At 36.9% G+C, this 26,292-nt stretch overlaps 2 protein-coding genes across 4 annotated transcripts; both read left to right on the top strand.

The window, feature by feature from the left end:
- The first annotated feature begins 15,886 nt into the window (after positions 1 to 15,886).
- On the top strand, positions 15,887 to 22,105 carry LOC107786384 (serine/threonine-protein kinase Nek2-like). 3 transcript variants are annotated; one of them, XM_016607851.2, is made up of 15 exons: positions 15,887 to 16,046; positions 16,811 to 16,982; positions 17,134 to 17,200; positions 17,657 to 17,722; positions 18,261 to 18,307; positions 18,436 to 18,481; positions 18,602 to 18,682; positions 18,765 to 18,807; positions 18,880 to 18,929; positions 19,010 to 19,091; positions 19,170 to 19,219; positions 20,199 to 20,272; positions 20,379 to 20,430; positions 20,568 to 21,017; positions 21,196 to 22,105. In XM_016607851.2, exons 2-15 carry the CDS (start codon positions 16,897 to 16,899, stop codon positions 21,826 to 21,828), a joined length of 1,827 nt encoding a protein of 608 aa, XP_016463337.1. In that variant the 5' UTR covers positions 15,887 to 16,046; positions 16,811 to 16,896; the 3' UTR covers positions 21,829 to 22,105. The 3 variants fall into 3 exon arrangements, with proteins under 3 accessions (XP_016463337.1, XP_016463336.1, XP_075100419.1); XM_016607850.2 differs by having other exon boundaries at positions 16,801 to 16,982; XM_075244318.1 differs by lacking the exon at positions 15,887 to 16,046 and adding an exon at positions 16,115 to 16,130 and having other exon boundaries at positions 16,801 to 16,982.
- Positions 22,106 to 22,239: 134 nt separating this feature from the next.
- LOC107786385 (uncharacterized) lies at positions 22,240 to 25,269 on the top strand. Its single transcript, XM_016607852.2, has 3 exons — positions 22,240 to 22,799; positions 23,954 to 25,018; positions 25,125 to 25,269. The coding sequence occupies exons 1-2, from the start codon at positions 22,518 to 22,520 to the stop codon at positions 25,016 to 25,018; spliced, it is 1,347 nt and encodes a 448-aa protein (XP_016463338.1). The 5' UTR covers positions 22,240 to 22,517; the 3' UTR covers positions 25,125 to 25,269.
- Positions 25,270 to 26,292: the final 1,023 nt, after the last annotated feature.

Raw genomic sequence — 26,292 nt, 5'->3', positions numbered from 1 at the left:
GTGCCTAGCTTGGACCCTTTCATATTCGAAGCGTTGTCTGTGAAGAGGGTCCACACCCCCGATGATGTACCCGATTTTAATAATAGTTCCTTTTCAACCTCGGGCATGAGTGCTGGCGCGAAGTCGGCCACGAAGTTTGCCAAGATTTGAGACTTGATGGCCGTTCGGGGTTGATATTCGATATCATACCCGCTAATCTCGATGGCCCATTTGGCCAGTCGACCCAAAAGTTCTGGTTTGTGCAAAATATTACGAAGGGGATAGGTAGTTACAACACAAATTGGGTGACATTGGAGATATGGTTTTAACTTCCTAGAGACGCTTATTAAAGCAAGCGCTAATTTTTCTAAGTGTAGGTATCGGGTCTTGGCCTCTCCTAAGGTCCGACAAACATAGTAAATAGGGAATTGCGTACCTTTCTCTTCTCGGACCAGGACTCCACTTACCATAGTCTCCGAGACTGCCAAGTAAAGTAAAGTTGTTCATCCCATTTTGGGTTATGAAGCAGCGATGGACTCGATAAGTACCGATTCAGTTTTTCCAAGGCTTGGTGACATTTCAGGGTCCATGAAAAATTGTTCTTCTTCCTAAGCAGTGAGAAGAATCGGTGACTCCAGTCTGAAGACCTCAAAATGAATCGCCCCAAGGCGGCTATGCGCCCGGTCAGCCTCTACACGGCCTTTACATTATCTACGACCTTGATATCCTTTGATTTTATTGGGGTTGATCTTGATCCCCTGATTTGATACCATGAAGCCAAGGAATTTGCCCGAACCGACCCCGAACGCACACTTCTCCGGATTGAACTTCATGTTGTACTTTCTTAATATGTCGAATGTCTCCTACAAATATTTCAAATGGTCCTCTGCTCACAGGGACTTAACTAATATGTCATCAATATAAACTTCCATTAATTTTCCTATTTGTTCTTCGAACATTCAATTTACTAGGCGTTAATAAGTTACACCAGCATTTTTAGTCCGAATGGCATCACGTTATAACAATAGGTGCCGTATTTAGTGATAAACGAAGTCTTTTCTTGATCCTCCGGGTTTATCTATATTTGATTGTACCGGGAGTAGGCATCAAGAAAACTGAGAATCTCGTTGTTGGCTGTGGCATAGATCATGCGATCGATATTTAGCAAAGGAAAAGAATCCTTAGGGAAGGCCTTGTTCAAGTCTTTATGGTCTACGCACACTCTTAGTTTATTTCCCTTCTTAGGGACCACCACTACGTTTGATAACCATTCAGGATATTTTACTTCCCGAATGGATCCTATTTTGAGAAGTTTGGTTACCTCGTCCTTGATGAATGCATGCTTAACCTCGGAATGGGGCCTTCTCTTTTGCTTTACTAGACTGAACTTTGGGTCCAAGCTCAGTCGGTGAGTAGTGATCTCTGGTGGGATCCCTGTCATGTTGGGATGGGACCAAGCAAAGTAATTCATGTTAGCTATAAGGAAATGAATAAGTTTTTTCCTGAGCTCGGGGGTTAGCCCCGTGCCCAGGTATACCTTTCGTTCTGGCTGATGTTTGGTCTCTGTTCGTCTGCGGTTCCCGGTCGACGTCCCTTTTAACTCTGTCCACGAGCCTATTAGGAAAAATCAAACCGGTTGTATCCCCTAGTTGATCATCCCCGTCCTTGATCTTGGACTGATACCGATTATGTACATTGGCCCAAGTGACAGCTGGATATTTGATCAAATTCTGTTTCAACTGTTGTGAAGCTATAGATCTTCGAGCGTTGAGACCTTGAGTAAAGGCTTGAATAGCCCAATCGTCGATGACCGATGGCAAATCTATTCGCTCCATGTGGAATCGAGATACGAATTCCCTGATCATTTCATTGTCTTTCTGTCTTACCTTGAAGAGGTTTGACTTTCTGGTGGCGACCTTAATGGCTCCGTCGTGTGCCTTTATGAAAGCATCTGCAAGCATAGCAAATGAATCAATACAGTTAGGTGGTAAGTTATGGTACCATATCATAGCACCCTTCGATAGAGTCTCCCTGAATTTCTTCATCAACACAGATTTAATCTTGTCATCTTCTAAGTCATTTTCCTTGATGGCGCATGTATATGAGGTGACATGTTCGTTTGGATCTGTCGTCCCGTTATACTTCGGAATCTCGGGCATACTGAACTTTTTTGGAATTGGCTTCAGAGCTGCACTCAGGGGGAAAGGCTTTTCGACAAACTTTTTGGAATCAAGTTCTTTCAGTACCGGTGGTGCCCCCAGGATTTGATCGACCCTAGAGTTATAAGTTTCCACTTTCTTATCATTTTTCTCGATCTTCTTTTCCCCTATCTCGATGCGCTTCATCAGTTCCTCGAGCGTTTTTATGATAGCAGGATTAGACTCTGATTCTCCTCCATTCAATCCCTTCTCCACCGATTTGGCTCTATGAATAATTTCTTGCGGTGTTATGATTTTGGAGTTGCATTATTGCGGCTTGCTGGGTCTGCAATATTTCGAATATCATTCGAAGGCTAATACCACCTTCTTCACCATCCTGGGCGTTCTGATCTGCCGTTCAAGCACCTCTGCGGACGCTATTTTTCGGGTCGATGCCTAAATTCCCATTAATGGAAATGTGGGAGCTGACGTCGATTGGGTGCACGACCGGAGCACCGTTGGGGTTGACTGGAGGTACCCCGTTCCCTGGGGTGGCTATGTTATCGTTCTTGCCATGGAGACCGAGACCATTGTCCATGTGTGTAGGTGCTACTTGAGAGTTTGACACGTTGATCCTAGTATCAAAGACACTTCAAAGAACAAGTGTAAAATAGTATGTGTTACAAAAATTGTACCAGACAATCACTATTATCCTTAGCCCCACGGTGAGGGCCAAAGTATTTACCCTTAAAATCAGATAACAATTAAATTTATAAGTGGTTTTAAGCATATATGATTTCACTTGGTGCAAACTGATAAATGTAAGAATTAATAATAGAAATTACAGTAAAATAAAGCAAATCAATGTGATGAACAATTGTGGCCCTTGAGCTAATTGCCCTCGAACCGACTGAACAAGCTATTGGAAGTATGAACTGAACAACAGAGCAAGCAGGAGATAAAAATGTGATATATTACTTTGATATGCATGAATTTAAGATGCTTACAAATGGTTAAGACCCTCTTTATATAGTAGAGGAATCCTATATACAGTATAATACTAATTACAAAAGGAAATCCCATGATTAACTAAATAACCGTCCTTGATTTGATTTGTTCCGAGATTTCTGCCATGATCCTCAACCAGTCACGGATATCTTGTCTTTCCATTATTATGTTGTTTTCGATCTTGCTCGATGTCTATCCCATTCGATCTCGATCATTATTGGTCTCGATCTCGATAGATAATTTGAATCCCAAACTCGGTACCAATCCTCGTGTCTCGCTCTGATATGCTATGGGGTCGATCCTCGATTCATCCCCTCGGTCTCGATTAATCAGTAAAATCGGGTGGGCCGGTTTTAAGCGTATACAGTTGTGAATATGTGACCGCGACTTTGAGAATATTTTTTTTAACTTCAATTTTAAATATTTTATTTTTTTGTTTTATTTAACCATGGGCATTACAAACTTGCTCGTCTGGCTAACAAATATATACGACAAGATTCACTAAAGAATAAAGTGCTCGTACTAAGAAGTGTTCAATTCCTTAGGCTAATTACTATTTTAGCTTCAACCAAACATTATTCAAAATATGCACCTGAAATGGATGTACCTTTTAGGTGAATTGGGAAAAAAAACATTGTGAAAATTGGAGCAATATATGAAATGATAGGAAAAAGAAATTGGAATGGTTGACAGCTACATTTTACCAATAAAATATTATATAACACATCTCACTAACCTGCCTTCACATCTTTACCGACCTGCTTTCCCACGTACACTCAAAATTCTATCCAAGAAAACAGCCTCTCCATCTCAAATCTAACTCCTTTTCTTCATAAAGTAAGATGCAAATCAATAATCATACAGTTGAGTTGAGTAGACACTAAACCTTTTTTATGTAACAAGAGGAATCTGTATCATATTTTCCCATTGTAAAAGTTGAATCAATTATTTCTTGCCACAGTAAAACAAAGAGAAGCGACTGTCCTCTCATATGGGCGAAAATCAAATTCGTACGATTATTAATTTCTTATTACATAGGAGTATTATTTACTCCAACAAACATTTTGATATTATTATTAACCTATACTATGCAAAAAGTTTCATTAAAACATTAACCGATTAGCTAACATTTTCTATTTTTCAGAAAAATCTTCCATTAAAAAAAAAAGACTTCTAGAACATCACCATAACAATTTTTGACAATTTTTGAGTTTTTGTAAAATGTTAGTATTTCTATAAATATACACACCACAAAAGTTGAAAAGGAATACCAAACAAAGTTCCCAACTTCCCATATTCGCCAGTCGAAAACCTATCTTTCTCTCTCTTAGCTCAACATAGAATATCAACAAGAGTATTACTAGTCATATGGACAGAGTTAATCAACAAAACACAAATAAGAATGTAATTTTAGGAAGATCACATTGTCAATTCATTGGAGCTGATTTGTCTAACAAAAATTACAAGACTCTTCTACGTTCTACTATAGTATTGCACGTGATATGTATAATTGAGATGCGCACAAACTGATTCAGAATTCAGACATCATGATTATCAAAACAAAAAGAACTGCAACTTAATAGAAATTTATTAAATCAAATAAGATGATCCGAACGTAATAGGTCAAAATTCTGCCAAACTACTTCCCCTACTTGATTAAATCAAGATAATTTATCGAACTTAGAGTTTTAAGGTATTTATTTGAATAATGCAGCTTATATCATATGAGTAACAGAAGACGATACTAAATTAATAACTCAGAAATTTGTTTGTACAGATAAAATACTGCATAAAATATCCAATTTAATTATTTAAGTAAATATGAATTTTTAAAGTTTATAAAAGCTGTAAGAAGATTTTTGTACTGTTAAGGAAACGATGTATATATATCGTGATTAAAAATAAAAATATCATATAAATCAGGATGGAAGAATGATAAGCAGGCTGTAATTTTGGATATATATATATATATATCCTTTTGCACTGCTTTTGGGATGCAGTCCTTTTACAGAATCTCAAGAAAGAACAAACAAAACATACATATTATCGTGACAAGAACTACTCTACTAAAGTGTCTCCTACTAAGGTGCCTGCAATTTTTCAAAGTCACAGTTTATTTTACTACTGATTTTTAAATCCCTTTTATCACATAACTAGAGTATATAATTATGATTTTTTGGACTCTGACTTGTTCATTAGATGTTTTTCACATATTCTTCCAAGGATATAGATTATTCAAAAAGATGTCATTGATCATGATAAAAAAATAGTCATTTAAGTTTAATATGAGTATTTGAGAATGACAGTTTGCAATAGTGCGTAATCAATTAATCTGTCACCTTCGTTATTTGGCAAGGTGGCATTAGTATAAGGTTATGTAAAATTATATTTATAAATTTTAGTAATTTATTCTCGTATGTAAAGTAAATAATCTATATTTATATCTATATTATATTAAAAGTACGAAGGCCCTTAGCGAAATATCGTTCGCCTTTTCTATCCTTTAAGAATATTATTTGTATTGGATAAAATTGTAAAAACAAAAAAATTCCAAAAATTTAGGAGTTCAACATCAAAAAAGTTATTTTTAATATAATTATGTGTTGATATCTTTTCCAAATAAAGATACAAGAATATTAAGAAATTAAACGAGACTACAAAAAAAATAGGGGAAGCTCTCTTCCAACAAGGAAACTTCACGTTTTGTGTACTTTATTTTTTCTTTGTCCTTGTATTTTCTTCGTACATGACCAATTTGCCTCTTTATTTTTTGTTCATATAAACTATTTGCTGAATTCAAATCATAATTAGTATATTTTAAAAAGTTTGGTTATTAAATCCGTTATTAAATCCGTGTTTTCTTATTCTTTAAAATTAAGTATTGCTACAAAAATATCTACCATTATGTGAAAAATAGCAATCATTAATATTTATCGCTAATACGTCACTAAGTAAAATTTGTGACAAAATTTTATTGTTTAACTCTAATTCATTTTATTTTTATAGTTGACAACTTGATTGTCTAGAATACATGGTACCGAGCTTTCAAAACTACATCTTGGTCATTTTCATGCATTACTAGGCCATTCTCTACTTTGTTGGGAAAAATAGGACCAATATTCTTATTTTTCAACAGTATTTTTAAAAATTTATTTTATAACTTAAATTTATTGCTTAATAATATTACATATTTTTAAAATCTTATATACATTAAAATAGATTACACTATCTTAAGTCTAGTTAAAAGAAATACGGGAACCAAAGTTATTTTGGTCATTAGGTGTTTTATACTCATGAAACTAATCATCGTATAAAGGGGGATTTTTTCATTCCTATACACTATTTGAAACTTTATTATCCTTAATATTTGTGTTTAGCTAATTACCCGGCATAAACAAATTTTGTTTACAAAAAATATACAATCTACCTTAAAAGGCTCCCAAATCCATTATTTTTACCTTCAATCAAGGGATTTAGTTACACCCTTTTCCTTTTTTTCCTCCTCTGTCCCCTCTTCTCTCCAAACAAATGCAATTTAGATTTTTTTTCCTACTTATATTCTGTATTTTATTTCATACTATTTCAGTTGTAATAAAAAATTTAAAATCTGGAAAGGAGCAAATAAATGAGCTTAGCTAGTAAGCCACATTACCTCACACTAAAACATGGGTTAGAGAGAAAGGCTCCACCTTCTCTCTAAAGGTTCCCTATTTAAACTTCCTAACTCTTCCCTTCCTCACTTTCTTTCCCTTATCTTCTCCAGATGAATACTAACGAACTAAACAACTTGAACCAAAGAGACTTGACCCTCAATGCCCTAACTGGAGAAATGTCCAGCCAAGCTTTAACAAATGAGCAAGTAGCCCTAGGGGTAACTCCAGGCCCTTCCCTCACTACACCCCCACCAATGGACATGAAAATATGTAGAGGGAAACACACGGATGAACCAGCAACTGGAACAAAGGACATATCAAACACTACAAAGAGGATGACCTTCCTGGACACCTTGATATTGGGTAACATCGCAAATAATGAACCAGAGGGCAGCCAAGTCACAGTACAACAAAACATGGACTCCTATGAACAAGAAGATAAAACTAATAACTACCCTAACCCAGAGTTCTTCATTCCCATCACCTCATCGGATAAGGAGCGCATATACAAAAACTGGACCAACGCTCTTATTATCAAAATGTTTGGCAGGATAGTTGGTTACCAATTTCTCCAAAAAAAAAGCTTCACGCGATATGGAAACCAACTGAAACCCTATCTCTGGTGGACCTAGGATGCGACTACTACCTAATAAAATTTGCTAAAGAGGAAAATTATAACAAGGCCCTCCATGAAGGACCATGGTTTATAGGGAATCAATTTCTCATAGTAAGAAAATGGGAGCCCAGATTCGTAGCTTCCAAAGCTGCGTTAACATACTTAGCCATATGGGCAAGACTCCCGGAATTACCCACTGAATTTTATGACTACGATATACTCCAAAAAATTGGAGAAAAGCTAGGACAACTAATATGCATTGATGCATGCACCAAATCCGCGCTAAGAGGTAAGTATGCTCGACTATGCATAATGGTACCCATAGAAAAACCTCTCAAAACCTACATTGTGATCGGCAAACATATACAACAGATTACCTACGAGGGTTTCAATCTCCTATGCACAAATTGAGGCAGGCTTGGACATAACTTGAGTAGTTGCCCTTACCAAGATCCAAAGATGGTGGAACAACAGGAAATAAATTCATCCAAGACACTGCCTAAGCCACACACGGTAGAGACTATCACACAGAAGATTGACCAATGGACAATTGTTACTCACCAAAAGAAAAACAAAAAGTATCAAAACAATTCAGACAACCTAAACCCTAGAAAAGACCTAGAGTACCCTAAAGAATTGACTACCAAAAAGCCTATCCAAAGTACACAACAATGACAAAAAATCGATGCTGGAAATGCCCAAAAGCTATCACCAAACATTGAGGGAAGCCAAAATCCGCTAGACAATACTCAGCCTTTAAGTGAGTCTTCTGCTATCTCACCCCGTCCCTCTATAGACCAAAGCCAACAAAAAGATAATACTTTTTATAAAGACCCAAGACATCAACATCACAAGGACAATCCCTTCTTTTGCCTTTACACAAAGGACCTTGCTATAACCAACCTAGAAACCATTAACTCCCCCCTTAACTCATATACACCCTTGGGCAATAACTCTTACCAAACAAAAGCACATGATAACCCCTTAGCTGTAGCAGTAGTACCAGCGAAGGACAACAACAAAAAGCAATCTATGGATATAGATTCTAATATACCTACAAATAGCCAATCCCCCTCATTAATGCAAAACCTTAGTAGCCCACAAATTAACACCTCCAACTCGCCTCTGCAAGCCTTCAGTCCCCTACAACAAAAATACAGTACAAATCAACCTCATTCCTTGTCAACTTCAAGTCATAACCCCATTAATGAACAAGGCATCTTGACTCCTAGGATGGACAAAACTTTTGCAGCACATAATGGCCCTACTACCTTAGTAACAGATACAAATAGTTACTTACCCACTAGTAACGATTCCAACACTCCAAAAGACTCAATCCAAAGTAAAAACAAAACACAAGATACCAAGGCTACCATACAACCACAATAGGAGGTACCCAAGGCTACGAAGAAATGTTTGGACGAGGCCACAACTCTCAAACCAACCCCAAACCCCTCTGATCTTCACTACAAGGCCCATACAACTAGATCATGCTCCCCAATCTTGGTTGGAATGGGGTCTCATGGGCCATGCTTTGAACATAAGCCTACAACTAGAGGGGAGGGATCTTATAGTCCAAATAGGGGATCCATCCTACCTAGCACAAATTATAACGGAAGGGATGCAACTAGGCCTAAACAATGCTATGATTCGCCCATGGATGAGTCCCCAACAACCCCACCCTATGCAAATGAACCTAGGTCCACACCCATTTTCATGGAGCTCCCATGCATGGCTCCAACAGCCCACGTACAGCATGCCCAACCCCAACCTCCCCATGTACTCGTCCCATGCAAATCCCCAAACCCTAGCTCCTACCTTCCAAACTACTCTAGCCCAGCCAAACTCTCAACCCAGCAGCAGTACCCCCTTAGCCCCGCTGCCCAGAACAGTACCACTCTCACCCCTTCAAAGCTCGAGCCAAGCACATATGGCTACTCTAACACTACAAAATCCGAGCCAAACTATGATGGAAGATGAGGAAGAAGAGGAAGAAATCCCAACAGAAAGAATAGTGGAGCACAGAGTGTTAAGATACCCAAAAACAATGGCCTTCCAAGCAAGAAAAGAAAAAAGGTTCATCTTAAGTTGCCCAGTGGATTTGAGGAAATGCTCCATCTCCATCAGGAAAGTGAATCCCCCAAGCCTTTACCAGCATGCAGTGGTGTTAATCCCAACAATTTACTCACTACTGGATGCAACAGGAGAGCATAGGGAGCAACCATAGTCCCACCAGTAGCCATGAAAGGGGAGTATCAAGCAGAAACATAAGTATGAATATGATCATTTGGAACTGTCGAGGCACAAAATTTAGACGAGCTTTTAGAGCTATGCTAGATTATTATCGACCTAGCATAGTGGCCTTGCTGGAAACTAAAATGGAGGACCACCATGTCTTGGTCCAGAATTTCGGATACTCTAGTCTCATCCAAATGCCTGCTAATGGAAACTCGGGGGGCATCGTACTCCTGTGGAACAGCGGAGACACAATGGTCAACCAAATTGGTGGAGCGAATCAAGAGATACACGCCATGGTAAAGGTACGAAATTCAACAAAAAATTGGTTATGTTCTATTATCTATGCTAGTAACCTCTTGGAAAAAAGATCAATTCTATGGCATAACTTAAAAGTAGTAGCAAGTAACTATAAAGGTCCATGGCTAGTCGCGGGAGACTTTAATGAAGTCACTCGTGCCTCGGAAAAACTGGGAGGCCTACCCATAAATTACAATAGAGTATCAAAGTTCTTAGATTGTATGAACCAATGTGGCCTTGTGGATTTAGGATTTAAGGGCCCAAGGTTTACTTGGACTAATAAGAGCAAAAATTGTAAAAACGTAATTATGGAACGGCTTGATAGATGCATTGCGAACACGGAATGGTTAGAACTATTCTAAGAAGCTAATGTTAAGTATCTAACTAGAAGCCACTCTGACCATTGCCCAATCAAACTAGATTTTTTAAAAGTTTCCCTACTAATAGCAATATCTTTAGAATAGAAACTATATGGCTTTCTCACCCCACCTTTAGAGCCTTGGTAGATAACTCTTGGTCTGACCAACCAAATATCACTAAAGCCATAGATAACTTATGTTCAAAAGCTATTGAATGGAACAGGAATACTTTTGGTAACATTTTCAAACGGAAGAGCAAAATACTAGCTAGATTAAATGGCATCCAGACCTCACAAAACCACCCCCATAGTCAATTCCTCATAAACCTAGAAAACGAACTCTTACACGGGTACAATATTGTACTCAGGCAAGAGGAGGATTTCTGGAAGCTCAAATCCAGGGTTCAATGGATCCAGGATGGCGACCAAACACAAAAAATTTTCATATCACCACCATGCAAAGAAGAAGAAAAAATAGAATTATTTGCTTAAAAGACGAAGCAGGGAATTGGCTCCAAGATTAAAAACCCATCAAAGACCTTATTATTGACTATTACAAAAACCTCTATACTACGGGTCACAACCAATCTCTGCTTAATAATATACACCCCTCATACAATTCTAAAATTAGTGACCAAGACCATCCTTACCTTAGTAGTATTCCTTCTACAGAAGAAATAAAAAGGGCATTAGATTCTTTTCAACCCTATAAAGCTCCGGGGCCGGATGGGCTTCACCCTTTCTTCTACCAAAAATACTGGAAGGAGACAAGCAACCATCTCATTAACTTTTGCCAAGACTCCTTCATATAAAAAAAATGCTTAAAAGCATGAATAATACCTTAGTCTGTCTAATACCTACATGTTAAAATGCTGAAACTATCAGGTAGTTTAGACCTATAAGCCTTTGTAACACGACCTATAAGGTCGTCACTAAGATTATTGCTAACCGCATTAAAACACTCCTGCCCACTCTCATCCACCCTACACAAACTAGCTTTATTAAAGGTAGAAGGGCTACGGATAATACCCTAATCATAAATGAGGTCCTAGACCACTTCAGGAAAACTAAAGGGAAAAAGTAAAAAATGATGATTAAAATAGACCTGGAAAAAGCCTTCGATAAAATTGAATGGTCGTTTGTTAGATTTTACCTAAACTCTCTAAACTTCCCTCCTAACCTCGTTGATCTTATAATGTCCTGCATCTCTACCATCACCACGACTATACTTATCAATGGATCAAGAACTGATTTTTTTGAACCATCTAGGGGTATTCGACAGGGAAATAGACTGTTGTAGGGGTATTCGACAGGGGAACCATCCCTATCCCCGTATATTTTTATCATTTGCATGGAAATACTTTCTAGGTTAATCGATCACGAAATAGACTGTTGTAGATGGACTCCAGTCAAAATAACTTCCAAAATCCCGGAGCTTTCCCACCTTTTCTTTGCCGATGATCTTATCCTCCTAGTTGAAACCAACCAAAAGAGCTATAACTCTATCATAGACACTATCAACAAATTCTGCAATGCTTCTGTGCAATCTATCAATTTTGGAAAATCAAAAAAAATATTCAATCGCAAATACTCCTACGGGTCAAAAAGATCATATTAGCAGCTGCTTCTCAATGAGATATACTAATAACTTCGGTCAGTACCTAGGCTTTCCTATGCCCAATATACCAATCCTACAAAAAAAGACTTCCAATTTATCCTAGACAGGCTGAATAATAGACTAACAGGCTGGAAAACTAAGTTCCTTAATATGGCAGGTAGGACAACCCTCATAAAAGCCACCCTAGCCGCAATCCCGAACCACGTCATGCAGATTTATGATCTCCCCAAAGCAACCCTCAACAAGATAGATTCTATTCAAAGGAACTTCCTGTGGGGTAGCACGGAGGAAAAAAAAATGTCATCTTGTAAAATGGAACATAGTCACGATGCCTAAAAAACAAGGGGGCCAAGATATTCCTAACACCCATTAGAAAAACTCCTCTTTTAGTGCAGCGTTAGCTTGGAGATATAGAAAAGAGAAAGATGACCTATGGGCAAAAACTATATATAGTAAATATAACCATAGGAAAAGCAAGAATATAGGTTCCCACACTTGGAGAGTAATTAGGAAGGGTGCTGAAATTTGCAACGTCAACACCAAATGGCTAGTAGGTGATGGAACAACCATTAACCTGTGGCACAATAAATGGATATATCAATTAGGAGCACTTAGAGATTCCATCCAGGGCCCCATCCTAACTAGAGAGCTTGACCAAAATCTCTCCTGCGTTATTAAAAAGGGAATGTTCGACCTTAGAAACTTATCATTTGAACTTTCCCCCGGACATAGTATCTAAGATAAACTGCACCTACATAAAACAAACTAGAACCACTACAGACTCATACACTTGGAACTCTAAGGGTCACAACTATTTCTCAGTTAAAGCTGCATATGAAGCTGTCTCAGAATCCATAGGCAATGGGAAAAACTTAGCCTAGCTCTAGAAAATCAACTCCCTAAACAAATTAAAATATTTCCTGTGGATAATCTTTTGGGATAGGTTACCTACTAAGGACATTCTAAAAAAAGAGGGATTTGCCACGAAGATACTTGTAATATTTACAACAGGGAAACTGAGGACATAGAACATATCTTCTTCTGTTGCAATTACTCTAGACAAATCTAGGATCAAATCAATACAAACCATCTTTTCTCTCAGAATCCCGTAGGAAAAGATACCCTACATAATTGACTCAAAAATCAACTCTTGTCCAGAGGGTTATTTTAACAATTATTTACGCTGGGCAAACTTTCTCCCATTCCTCCTATATCATATATGGAACTTTAGAAATGGTATCCTCTTTCGAGGAATTAAAAACCCTATCACCAAAAGTCAACCCATTAGTAAAGCCATGTAATTCCTCTACATGGCAAAAAATATTTGCTTAAAACCACCCAAGAAAACTATCCTTGTAAAATGGGAACCGCCCAACCCCAACTTTTATAAACTAAATATCGATGGCTCTTGTGTGGAAAATCCAGGAGTGGGAGGAATAAGAGGGGTGTTTAGAGACGAAAGGGGTCGATGGATTTTAGGGTTCAATATGGGATTCGACCATGCTACTAACTTATATATGGAAATCCTGGCCCTCCTCCATGGAGTCAAACTAACACCTAACAGAAAAACTCTTTCCACTAGTAATAGAAACGGATTGTTTGGAACAATTAAACCTCCTAAAATCTAATAACTGTCTCTACCAAAATTTGATTGATGACTGCAGATACCTATTACGGAAGGCGAATGATCCACAACTGAAGCATGTTTTTAGAGAGGCTAATGGAGTAGCGGACCTGTTAGCTAAAAATGGTTGCAACCTGGACAGTTTTTGTACTTTGCAAACTTATGTTGTTCCGCCTGTTTTTGTTATTCATGTACTAAAAAGAGACAGTCTATGCACTATATTACCTAGACTAAGCTCTAGTTGTAATAACTCTTAGTTGTTGTTGTATGAATAAATCGTTTATTACCAAAAAAAAAACATTACCTCACAAATTTGGAAGCTTCTCTTCAACCAAACCAAATACTATAAAAAAAAAAGGCTAAAATATGGTATTCCATATTTATAAATCAGATCTTGTTATTGAAGGAACCAAGAGAAAGACGAAAAAAACATACAAAGAAAACGTAGAAGTTCAGGCACAGACCTCCATCAGGTTTTGTGTGCATCAAATTATAACTCAATGTAATTTTTTTGTTAGGTTTGAATTTATAAAATTAGTTTAATCTGTCTCTAACTCTCTGTCTGCACAATTTATTCAGTTGTCGGTTTGTTAACATATTATGAATTCATTTATAAGCACACAATTTATTCATGGGAATTTTTTGTACACTATCCAGTTAAATACAACTAAACTAACATACAACTTAAATACAAATTTGATACAAAATTTAAAACAATATGTCTTTTATATATTTTGTATCTGATTTATACATAGTAAAAATAAATTTCATACAACTAATTATATATTATACAATTTATCTACAACTTTCACACATTATTTCTACCCAATTAAATATAACTACAAAACATACAATTTAAATACAAATTTTATACAATATGTCTTTTGTATATTTTGTACCTGATTTATACATAGTAAAAATAAATTTCATACAACTAATTATATATTATACAACTTATATACAACTTTCACACATTATTTCTATCAAGTTAAATATAACTACAATAACATACAACTTAAATACAAATTTTATATAAAATTTATGCAGTATATCTTTTGTATATTTTATATCTGATTTATACACAGTAAAAATAAATTTTATACAACTAATTATATATTACACAATTTATCTACACTTATCTACAACTTATCTATAATTTTCTTACATTATTTCTACAATTTTTCTATAATTTTGTAAATATAAGTGCATATCACGTCTTCTTCTTCTTCTTCTTATTCGACTTTCAATATGAAATTCAGTAAAAATCAAGTCTAATCTTCACCAAAACACCCTCAAAATTGAGATATAAACTCCAAACATATTCCCAATTGTTTGCAACAACACCCAATCCAAACAAATAATGATTTTTGAAAACTCAAATTCGAATTCAAAGCTTTTTAATGGCTATCAATGATGGAATTGCTGCTTTCTTTTCCTTTGCTTTACATTACTGGAATTAGGGATTGAGAGATAGAGAGAGACGTAGAGATAATTCCCAATTGTTTTGCAACAACACCCAATTCAAACAAGTAATATTTTTTGAAAACCCAAATTCGAATTCAAAGCTTCAAATCTTTTTAATGGCTATCAATGGTGGAACATCTGATCCTTTAACTTTGTTAGGGTTGTTCTTTGAAGCTATGTTCTTCTTCATTGAAAATTGTTGAAGCTAGCTTTGCAAAAGTCGTTAACGGGGGTATGAACTTTGAAGAAGAGTACAAATTTTGCAAAATGCGTTAAAGGAGGGGTTAACAGTTTTTGGCTGGTTTTAGAAGAGAAAATCGTGGGCGATTGAAGAGGAAAACGTGGGGTGTGGTTTGATAAGTGGGTGAGGGGGTGAGATTTGGAGAGAGAAACGTGGGGGGAGTGAGAATATACGGTAGAGTTAAATTATGAGACTAATTAATACCATTAAATCTCCTAAAATGTACATAAATAATAATTAGGTATATAAAAGGTAATTATATTAAAAGTTGAGTAGGGTAGGGAGAGTAATATAGATTCATATATAATATAGGAATGTAAAAATCTCATTATTTTATGTTGAATCTGGTTTAAAATAATTTCAGAATTTCCTTATAATACTATATTCGTATTGCTAATACCAAAAGCAAAATGTCAATCAAATGTAGTAATATCAAACTTTAATACGGATTATTTTCCTAATTCCGACAACCGAATAATCCCTACTAAAGTTTTGTTTTAGGCCCAAGTTTCAAGTTTGTTCGACCCCATGAACATAGTTTTGATTTTAAAAACAAAAGGCGCTTTTTGGAAACAAAAACAATAAAATAAAAAAATTCAAAGTTTGAAAATGTCCTTTAGAAAGCGGACACATCGCTTTTGCTTTGTTTACAATTCTTTTACCGCTCTCCATCTTCTCTGTTCACTGAATAAAATAATTCCAACTACTCGATTCATCATCTCTATACAATGAATAACACCTGAAAAATGCCGTTCCTATTTTCACATTAACGCTCTTCTCCAATTCTTCTTCTTCATCATTTTCAGTTTCAGGTACGTAATGGAGCATACTATTTGGAATTTGATTTTTTCCACATTTATCGGTTTCGGTTACTACACTTACTTTTCTCATATGCGGTATTGCATTTTCCCTTTTATGCGCTACATTTTTTTTTTCTGGAAATTGGTTAAGCTATTCGATTAGGTTTATTTGTTTTTACTTAAGCTTTGCCCTAAAAGTTTTCAAATGGTGCCTTTACATTGCGTTTTCCCGCTTTTCGTGCTAATTTCCGGTGCGTAGAGCTTATAGAATATTATATAAGGAACTGGAGTACTTGGATTGTGTTTTGTATGTATCTACTGTATTCAAGGAACAAGAAGTCACTGATGAGAAATTGTGTTTTATTAAGGAAATTTATTGATTTACATTGAATAACCTACGCTGCTGATAAGAATTTAGAGTTCTTCAATGATAACGTACAAACTGACAATTTTTTGTTCCAATAAGTTCAAACGATAGTTGTTAGTAATTATTTACAATAGTATAAAATTCCCATCTTATTGAAAGAAGGGTGAATGTGAGGGAGCTGCTGTGAAGGTTTAAAAAATCTCCTACATTTTTGGATGATGTATAAAAGTCGCATTGTCTCTTGATTTACAAGACGTTTGCAGATTTGCTATAATTTTTCTTCCTGTAATAAAATGTATTTTTGACTGATGTGGTGTTGCTAATGTTTGCTGTTGAGTGTTTAGAAAATTTCAACATTTCTGAAGTTTCTAATAGATGCATTTTCTCGACATGTACAAGGTGTTTGCAGATTTGCTCTGATATTTCAACTGTGACAAAATAATATCTGGATTGAAATCTGTTTGATAAAGAAAAGGTGGTCTTACAGCTCATAAGATGGAAAATTATGAGATCTTGGAGCAGGTGGGGAAAGGTTCCTTTGGCTCTGCACTACTTGTAAGGCATAAACAAGAAAAGAAGAAGTAAGGACACGTGCAACCTTTTCTCACTCCATCTGTTACAATTTGATATTTGTTACAGTATTCTGTTTATGTTCATAGTCATTTCGTTATTGCATTATTCAGTTTATCTGGATATCTGATTGTATCTTTTTTTTTTTTCTGTTCCTCAAAGATATGTTATGAAAAAAATTCGCTTAGCTCGCCAGACAGAGAGAACACGCAGATCTGCCCACCAGGAGGTCAGCCTTTTTTACCAGCTTTCTTGTGATATGAGAGGACGAACAGGGTGGTTAAGAGTGTAAAGACATCTGCATATCTTGGTATCTAGATAGGAAATTTCTGGTGCACTACAGAATTCACCATAATTGTCTTAAATGGTTAAGAAGTTATGCAATGAACTGCACAGTGTTACCTGAAAGGATGAAAGTTATGTATGCGTTAGGGGTTAAACATTTACTGAACTCTTTGATTTGGTAACAGTCATGAAGCAATGAAAAGGCTTTTGCTAATAAAGTGAAGTAAGCCTCATTTCTGTTGAAGACAGTGATACTTGCTTATCTTAAATGCACCTTTAACTCGAGTAGTTCCTTTCTGCCTAATCTACTTCTTTCTTCCTTCTTTTTTCTTGGGAAAGACTGGGGAATATGGAGGTACAGGTTTGTGTTTGCAATTTCTGATCTGGGTTTATTTTTCAGATGGAACTGATCTCAAGAATACAAAGTCCATTTGTGGTGGAATACAAAGATTCCTGGGTGGAAAAGGTCTGTTCATAGTTTTGTCCTTTCATCATTTCACTTCAAACACTTATCTACGTACATGTGATAACTTGTCTGCTCATGTCATTCACTTCCGGATGACACACATTGTGAACAACATGAAAGATTTTTAAGTGGAAGTCTACAAACAGTAAAAAAAAAATGTAAAAGGGTGCCTATCTAGGTTAGACGTTGAACTACGTAAGAACTAAAACTACTGTTCAAGTGAATACTCAGCCCTCATGCATTGTTGCAGTGGTTGAACATGCAACTGCATATCTGAATGTGATAGATGTTTAGCTATTTAACTACTCATCTCGATGGTTAATCTGGATTTTACTGGAAAGAAGGTAGGTAGTGCTATAACTCTAATTTTAGCAAGTATTGGTAAGTCCTAATAGACCAATATAAGGACTGTGGTTACAAAAATTGTCTAAGATACAGCTAAACCTTTGAGTTCTGGTGTGGTCATAATATTGTATAGCTGTGAAAGAATTATTTGTTCAGCCATGCCATTGACTATGCGAAAATACCCAATTTTCAGGGATGCTACGTGTGCATTATTATTGGGTATTGTGAAGGAGGTGATATGTAAGTCATCTTTCCTTTTCCCATGAACTGTTTTCAGAATTAGGAGCTTAGGCCTGAGGTCCTGAATCTAGTTGCTTATATTTGTCTACCCTACATATTGTCTAATCACTTCTTCAAACCTTATGCAGGGCAGATGCTATTAAGAGAGCTAATGGTGTTCTTTTCCCTGAGGAGGTTGTTATTAAATTTAGAATTTCCTTCTGACTCATACCCTCCCGCCTCCACCAAATAAATTTACTCCCTAATGTTGCGGCCATTTCATTTCCTGAAATCTTAATGTTGACTGATAAACAGAAGCTTTGTAAGTGGCTAGTTCAACTTCTGATGGCACTTGATCACTTGCATACGAACCATATAATTCACTGTGATGTCAAGGTGGGTAGCATCTCTTTATTCCATAAAGTTATTCTTTCTCAACTTTATAGATTTGTTTGCTGATTTAACTTTTTTGCTTCAGTGCTCAAATATTTTTCTGACTAAAGAGCACGATATACGTCTAGGTAATCCCCGTACCTCATAACTTGAAGTTGGGTATGATTGACTTGAGTATTTATTTCAAGAGTTGTTTTCAGGTGATTTTGGTCTTGCTAAAATACTGTCTTCGGATGATCTTGCTTCCTCTGTAAGTAACTTGTCTGGGAATATTCTGTATTTCTATTTGTTGTATTGCTTAGTCTAGTGATGAGTCATGTTGGCTGTCAGGTGGTGGGTACCCCAAGTTATATGTGTCCCGAGCTTCTTGCTGATATACCCTATGGTTGTAAATCAGACATCTGGTCTTTGGGTAAGTCTTTACCTTCTCCTTGCTTCACATGATGCACTTTCAGATGCACAATGTTTTGCTGACTGTTTGCATATCCAGGTTGCTGCATGTATGAAATGACTGCTTACAAGCCGGCATTCAAAGCATTTGTAAGTTATGAAATGCTACTTTCCAGACTATGAACTTTAATTGTATCACGAGCTGTATAATCAATTACCAAATTCTGGGTACAACTGGCAGTTTTAGGGAAAGTACTGGCAACTCAGATGGTCTATTTGTCTTTTAAAATAATCTAGTATCGATGTTAATTTAGTCCATGGGCTGTTTGTATACGTATACACTTCCGTGCAAGAAGTGAGCGCTGGAGTGTCAATTAAAGGATGCAGTTAGAGAAATTGTAGATTGGTTGAAAATGGGAGTACCTCATGAGTGCAAGTAGTGAAATAATGGAGGAAAGCATTCTCGGTTGGGCTAGAGTTGCATAAGTTAACATCACCCTTCCAATTAAAGGCGGTGCTAATGTTAGAGGTAACTTTTGCCTCCTGCTGATTTTTTGACGAGGCTATTTGTTTGATGTTAGTCTTAGGCCTCTGAGAGGAATGGACCACACACATGTTTGGTATTGCTGAGTTCTCCTTAACGGCGTGCAGCCTTGGTGTTGGAAAATAACAAAGATATGTTGCCAAACTTTGGACTTGGAAGAGCTTGTAGCCTTGATAATAGCTATCTTTAGATCATCGTTTGTCAAGGAACTCTTTGTGCTTACAATCTTGGTAGTGCTAATATAATTCCAAAATAGGTCTGTTGATTTGTGCATGTCTAAGACCATTTCTTGAGATATCTTCCTAAAACTGTTTCCATCGGCTGATGGGCAGTGTAGCCCTTCAGTACTCGATCTATAGTGAGACCAACTGTACTTACGCTTATGATGTATAACTTTGTTCTACCTTTAACCAGTGGAGGAGTTCTTTCTTATGATTGTGACATTCATTAGCTACTGTTTTCCCTATCTTTTTATTTTTATGAGATTTTTCGGCTTCTCATCATGTAATTAATTGATGTTTACCTTCAATATGTTTATTTTCAGTTGTAATAGACTTCAAATGACCTCCACTGTTTTGAATGCAGGATATGCAAGGTCTAATTAACAAAATTAACAAATGTATAGTTGCTCCACTTCCCACCACGTATTCTGGTGCATTGTGAGTAAATTTCCTTTTGCACATTTGAGGCTACCGATTGTAGCGCTTATTTTGTCAAATTGCTAATCTTTTGTGCTATGATTGGATAAATTTATTTTTGGTGCAGCCGTGGCCTTATTAAGAGTATGCTAAGGAAAAACCCAGAACTCAGGCCAAGTGTAAGTATCCCTCACTTCCTCAAAGTTCACTATTAACTTTCTACGTGCAAATTTTTGCTTCATGTAGCACCAAAGATGTTAACTGTTTGAAACATCAACTCCTTTTCACTTTAATTCTCTCCCAACTGTTGTTCCAGGCTGCAGATTTACTCCGACATCCCCATCTTCAACCCTATGTGTTAAAAATCCTTCTGAATTCTGACAGCCCTAGACAGCACAAGTTCCACGTCCAGCCCTCTAATTCAAACTATGTAAAGAAAAAAAGATTTTCTGAGCCTAGAGTTGCTCCAGTCTTCACTGAAAGAGAGCAGAGGCGATTGTCCAGTGATAGGGCTTTGAACCCTAGTATTTCTGGTACGGGTTCTCCATGTTTATCCCGGAGAGCAAAAGATCTAATGAGTTCTTTGAAGAAAAACTATTCAGAGCCGTCTGTTGAAAGTACTCCTTATGACGTAAAAAGTTCTGCTATCTCAAAGTTGTCAGCTGCTGTCAAAACTGTGCGATTTAATTCAAATAGAAATTCCACACCTCAGAGGAGACAGAGCACTCCATTAAAGATGTCCAATGCTGGTTCTACCCGTGAACTGGTACGTTTCTGATTGAATAGTATCGAAAAAAATTTCAGTGTAAAAGTCAAAACAAATGAAGAGAACTCCAGACAGGAATTGTAGATTCTTTTCTTGGTGCTATATTGTTGAGCCTATACTTGTAGTTCTTCAAGGCTTGAGTTTTCATTTACACTTATATACTTACATACAAATGCAGCTTCCAGTGACACATACACCAGTTAGCCAACCGTCCAAGTCAACGCGTAGAAATTCTCTTCCTTTATCAACAAAAGCTGGGAAGTTGGAGTCGCCTTACAAACATAATGTTGGTCTTCTTCACCAAGTGAAGTCTCCGGATGTCTCTGTGAATGCTCCAAGAATTGACAAGATGGTTGATCCCTTGGCTTCTTCAGAAGATCCTCTTTTGCCCATCCAGAGAGCTTCACCAAAATCTGTTCAGTTGTCTTCCCCCTCACCACGCTATAGTGACTGGTCGTTCACAAAAGACAAGTGTACAGTACAGGTTGTTGACAGAAGCTTTCCCAAGCCACCTTTAATTGACCCTATTCATGGAATTGCGCGGATTGGAAGTGAATGTTCAGAACATAATGCAACAACTGGCGCTTCAAGCCGGTCATCTTCAGAATCTCGTCCCCGGAGGTTTGACACCTCTTCTTACCAGCAACGTTCTGAAGCCTTAGAAGGATTACTTGAGTTCAGTGCTCAACTATTGCAGCAAGAGCGTTTAGAAGAGCTTACAGTGTTACTGAAGCCATTTGGGCCAGAAAAGGTTTCTCCAAGGGAAACTGCTATCTGGCTGACTAAGAGTTTCAAGGAGAAGGGAGTGTAATTGTAACCTTCTACATTTTCCTGCTTAACTGAAATGATGATGCATGGATTTTCAAAAGAGAAAAAAATCAGAATGCACACGGGGAAACTGTACAACATGAATAACCTGGTCATGAGAAGCAGAAAGGAAAATTGATTTTCAATTGGTTGTCTGGGTCTTTGTTGTAATGCGATGCTAAATGAATAAGACCATTAGAATCGGGGATGAGTAATGAACTAAAGTCGAACATATCAGTGCAGGAGATAAAAGTTTGATTTAACGAGTTTTTTTTAACGTACTTCGTTTCTTACACATAACCCTTACAAACGCTAATTTTTAATGGATATCTGATCTAAGTTGTAAAACTTTTAGGAAATAGTGGACCATCACAAGTATGATGTCACAAAAAATTCAAGTCATAATTTTTGTTATTTCTTTTAGCTTATTAGTAAAAGTCGATTCTAATAACCTTTAATTAATGAATTTAGCTTAATGCTTATCTTCTTCATATACAACTTGTTGCTCGAAACTAGTACTACTACTCTTTTGGTCAGTTAGTAGAGTATTTAACTTAATAAAAATATTTAACCTTTGGCAAAAGTCCGTCCGCTATTGTAAGTTTGTACCAAACGGTCTTCACTCTAGGTCGACTATATATATATATAAATGTTAAGACTTCGAAATTGCAAGACTGCGATAGCAAACCCACAATGAAAGAGATGGAGGGAGAGGTAGTCGAACTGTACGAGCTTCACTACTCTGATTTGAAGAAACTGTCATCAGAGATAGCTTTATCAGCAGCAGAATCTTGTGAAGAAATTCAGCGGCTTGAATCAATCACCACAAGTGTTATGGAAAACCTAGGACCAGAGGGACCTGGACTTCTGGCCATCACCGGCGTTCCAGAAGCTTCCAATCTTCGTCGAACTCTTCTTCCTTTGGCTCGAAAACTCTCTCTTCTCAATAACGAAGATCGCAGACGCCTTCTTAAGGTCCACCTCTCTCCCAGCTTTCATTTATCTTTTTCCCTTTAACTTCCTTCTTCATGTCTAATATTCAAAATGCGTATTAGCTAATAACATAATGCAATGAAAATTAAAAGAATATATAGTAACTAATTGAGATTAAAGGTTTAGTTATTACACTGCTGCTAGTTTTAGGTGTTTGCGATGAGTCTTTTGGTTTGATTAAAAAAGTCTAATTAGTGAACCCTTAATTCATGGCAGAAGACAAATTATTTATATAAATGAAATGTGCCCAAATAAAACGAGTTGGTTGTAACATTTAGAGAAGTTCTAAAAGAGAATCCTGAGTTTGCTTTAAAGAAGGATTTTTTTAACTATGCTTGAACTACCTGGGGTGGTTATGTATATTTATTGATAACTAGTTTGAGATCGAGGCATCAGTATCTGGTGTTCAATGCTTTAGCCCACTTTAATTTGGGCGTATTCATCAATGTATCCTTAATAGTTTTGCTAGTTTTACTGATTGAGTGAGGAAATCATAATAGTTTGAAATATTATTATTTTTTGAAATCTGACTGTGCATTGTAAAATTTATGCAACTTGCAAAGCTCTAAGATTTTCTCTTGAAAAGAACATTGATGGTAGCTAAGTTGCTCGGACTCAGGTGCGAGTATCCTATACGGAGACGGATCCGAGTATCGGATTTGGCAAAATCTAATTTTTAAGATTCGGGGGTGCGGATCCGGATATGGATACGGGTGCGGGGATTCGGCTAGTAAAAGGTAGAGCTATAAAATATTGTAAATTTTGAGAGATACTCTGTGAAAAACTTACATGAATATTGTTTCAATCTTTCATTCTCCAAGATGGACATTATTCTTTCATTCTCCAAAATCTGTTTTATTTTTTATTTTGAGAAATCAAAGTCTCAATATTTCTCCCAAATTTGTCGATGGACTCCGGTCAAAGTGTTCGAAGTTAGTTAACCGAATCCGGAACGTATCCCGCTCCCGCTCCCGCTCCCGCTCCCATCCCCGTCTCGTACCGGGACGGGGACGGCACCAAAATTAAGAGTCCGCGCAACTTAGGATGGTAGAGCCTGGTTGCATAATTTGCCCTATTGCTTATCAAAAGAAGATTGCTCTATTACTTATACTCTTATTGTTATTATTGAGCAACAGGAACACAGTCTGGGAAGTGATGTTTCATTGAAGAACCCCAATAGAAATGTCTCGTCTTTTTCCATGCAATTGAAATATGAGCAATGCTTTGAAATAAGTGATGGTCGGGTTGATGATCTAGATGTTGAAAATCGGGATGATGAAGTTGTTAATCAGGATGAGTTTAAGAAACTAGGATGCACCTTTAAGGAGCTAGGATACTGCATGATGGACCTAGGGCTTCGTCTTGCACAAATATGTGATAAGGGCATTGGGGGCCAAGAGCTACAACAGAGCTTACTAGAGTCCGGCACAGCTAAAGGGCGTGTAATCCATTACCATTCCGCTGTTGACAATGATATTATTAGAGAAGCTGCAAAAAGAAACGGATATGTTAAATCAAGAAATGGAAAATTCAATAAGAATGAGCAAGCAAGTACGAAACAACAAGGGACTGACTTATCGAAAGACCAGTCAAATGACTATGGTCTATGGCAGCAGTGGCATTATGATTATGGTATTTTCACTCTCTTAACAGTTCCCATGTTTCTGTTGTCCTCTCACCAAGAAACGCCAGCTGCTGTAAATACTGGTTCACCCGTTTCTTCTGAGCATGAGTTCCCTTCGCCCTGTGGTCACACATATCTTCAAATATTTGATCCCAAAAAGAATCAGGTCTTCATGGTAAAGGCACCTTTGGAGAGTCTCATTCTGCAGGTTGGAGAAGCAGCTGATATATTATCTAAGGGGAAGCTACGAGCAACACTTCATTGTGTTTGTAGACCACCAAAGATTGAAAAGTTGAGCAGGGAGACATTTGTTGTCTTCTTGCAGCCAGCGTGGAGCAAACAATTCTCTCTTTTGGATTACCCTCTTGAGAATTTAAATTTTAATAGTCAGCAGTGGGGAATACGTATTGAGGGAATTGAACAGCCTAGGCAGGCACCAGAGGAAATAAGTCACGAAATTCAAAAAATTGTTCCGCCACTTTTGTCGAGGCTGAAAGATGGGATGACATTTGCAGAATTTTCCCGTGAAACAACGAAACAATACTATGGTGGTAAAGGTTTACAGCCCAACAGATAGGTGAGTAGTAATACTTCTTTTGCTCACTCTTTTTCTATCTACATTCTTGCATACAGACAAATAATTTCAGTATTTAATAGCGTGTTTCTATTTATCTTGGATTCAGGCTTTCTGTGGGTATCTTTATATGCCCAGAGGTGCCATCTGGCTGGACAATGTTAAACTGACATTTACACCGTAGGGCAGTTTAATGATGTGTTCACAAAATAGGAAAGTTTAATGATTTGAGACACAAAAATGTCTTGGAATCACGCTTACTCTTGTGGTCTAACCGTATATGAGGTGAAAATCCATAATTTCAAGTCCCTGTCTCAAAGACAATGCTAGGTATAGAAGTGACGTGCACTTTTGCGGTTAGGAATTCATTTTCCATTGAGGTACATCAGAGGAACTAAAATGAGGCATATCCTGTTAGATGTGATTTTGGGTAAAGTTAAATTAAACGTTTTCTTAGAGTATGAATTTACTAGGTATTTGAAATGGTTGTAATGACTCACTTTCTATGGCAACAAATAACTTTGTCTTTGGAACTTCTGCAACAACCCAGTTGTGTGTCAAGGGGCAATGGCTCAATGGATTTGAAGTTTTTGGTTTCCTACAGTTATCTATAGTTAATTAACTGAGTTCCCGGTCAAATATTGTAGGTATTTAGCAGATATTTTAATGAATATACAGGATTTAGGCAAAAACTACTGCGTTCAGTGAACCTATACCCTCTAAGCTACATCCGCTCCTCCTCAATGTGCCCCAGGCAGAAAGAACTAATCGCTGCAACTGTGCACCTTGCTTAAGAATGACTGCTGAAAGAACATAATCTTGCAAAGCAACTGTCACGACCCATTTTCTGAACAAGCCGCGACCGGCACTCGATCACTAAACATGACCGAGCGAACCCTCTATACTTATCAAATCTATTATAACTCCAAACTTTATATGCAACAAGGCAATACTCTAACCAAATACTTTTGATTAATTTAAATATTTAAATAAATCAACTCCAAAATTTTATTCATAGTAACTACTAAATTACTGCTAAGTTATTATAAAAAAAAACATATGAATCTTAACCCAACAACTAAACCTCTACTAATAAACTGATGCACTGTTCAGGATATGAGATTTCCTGGCCAGTTCTCTAAGTAAACAAAGAAATAGCTAAATAAAAATGACTCTAAGGAATACTCCACGAACAAAAGCGGAGCTCACCAATAGCACTAGGAGAGAAGGAAGTCCTAACTCGTAGCCTGCTCACCTGCAAATCCGGTTCCTACGTT

Source organism: Nicotiana tabacum, chromosome 22 (genome assembly GCF_000715075.1).
Source record: "Nicotiana tabacum cultivar K326 chromosome 22, ASM71507v2, whole genome shotgun sequence".
Taxonomy (NCBI): domain Eukaryota; kingdom Viridiplantae; phylum Streptophyta; class Magnoliopsida; order Solanales; family Solanaceae; genus Nicotiana; species Nicotiana tabacum.
Note: the sequence above shows the minus strand (reverse complement) of the source record. Positions and strands in the feature narration are given on the sequence as shown.

Excerpts from the sequence above, each read along its gene's own strand:
- LOC107786384 (XM_016607851.2), top strand. The coding sequence starts at position 16,897 with ATGGAAAATTATGAGATCTTGGAGCAGGTGGGGAAAGGTTCCTTTGGC. Across the intron at positions 17,723-18,260 it reads AAGATTCCTGGGTGGAAAAG|GGATGCTACGTGTGCATTAT; the intron begins GTCTGTTCATAG and ends CCCAATTTTCAG. Across the intron at positions 19,092-19,169 it reads ATCAGACATCTGGTCTTTGG|GTTGCTGCATGTATGAAATG; the intron begins GTAAGTCTTTAC and ends TTGCATATCCAG.
- LOC107786385 (XM_016607852.2), top strand. The coding sequence starts at position 22,518 with ATGAAAGAGATGGAGGGAGAGGTAGTCGAACTGTACGAGCTTCACTAC. Across the intron at positions 22,800-23,953 it reads ATCGCAGACGCCTTCTTAAG|GAACACAGTCTGGGAAGTGA; the intron begins GTCCACCTCTCT and ends ATTGAGCAACAG.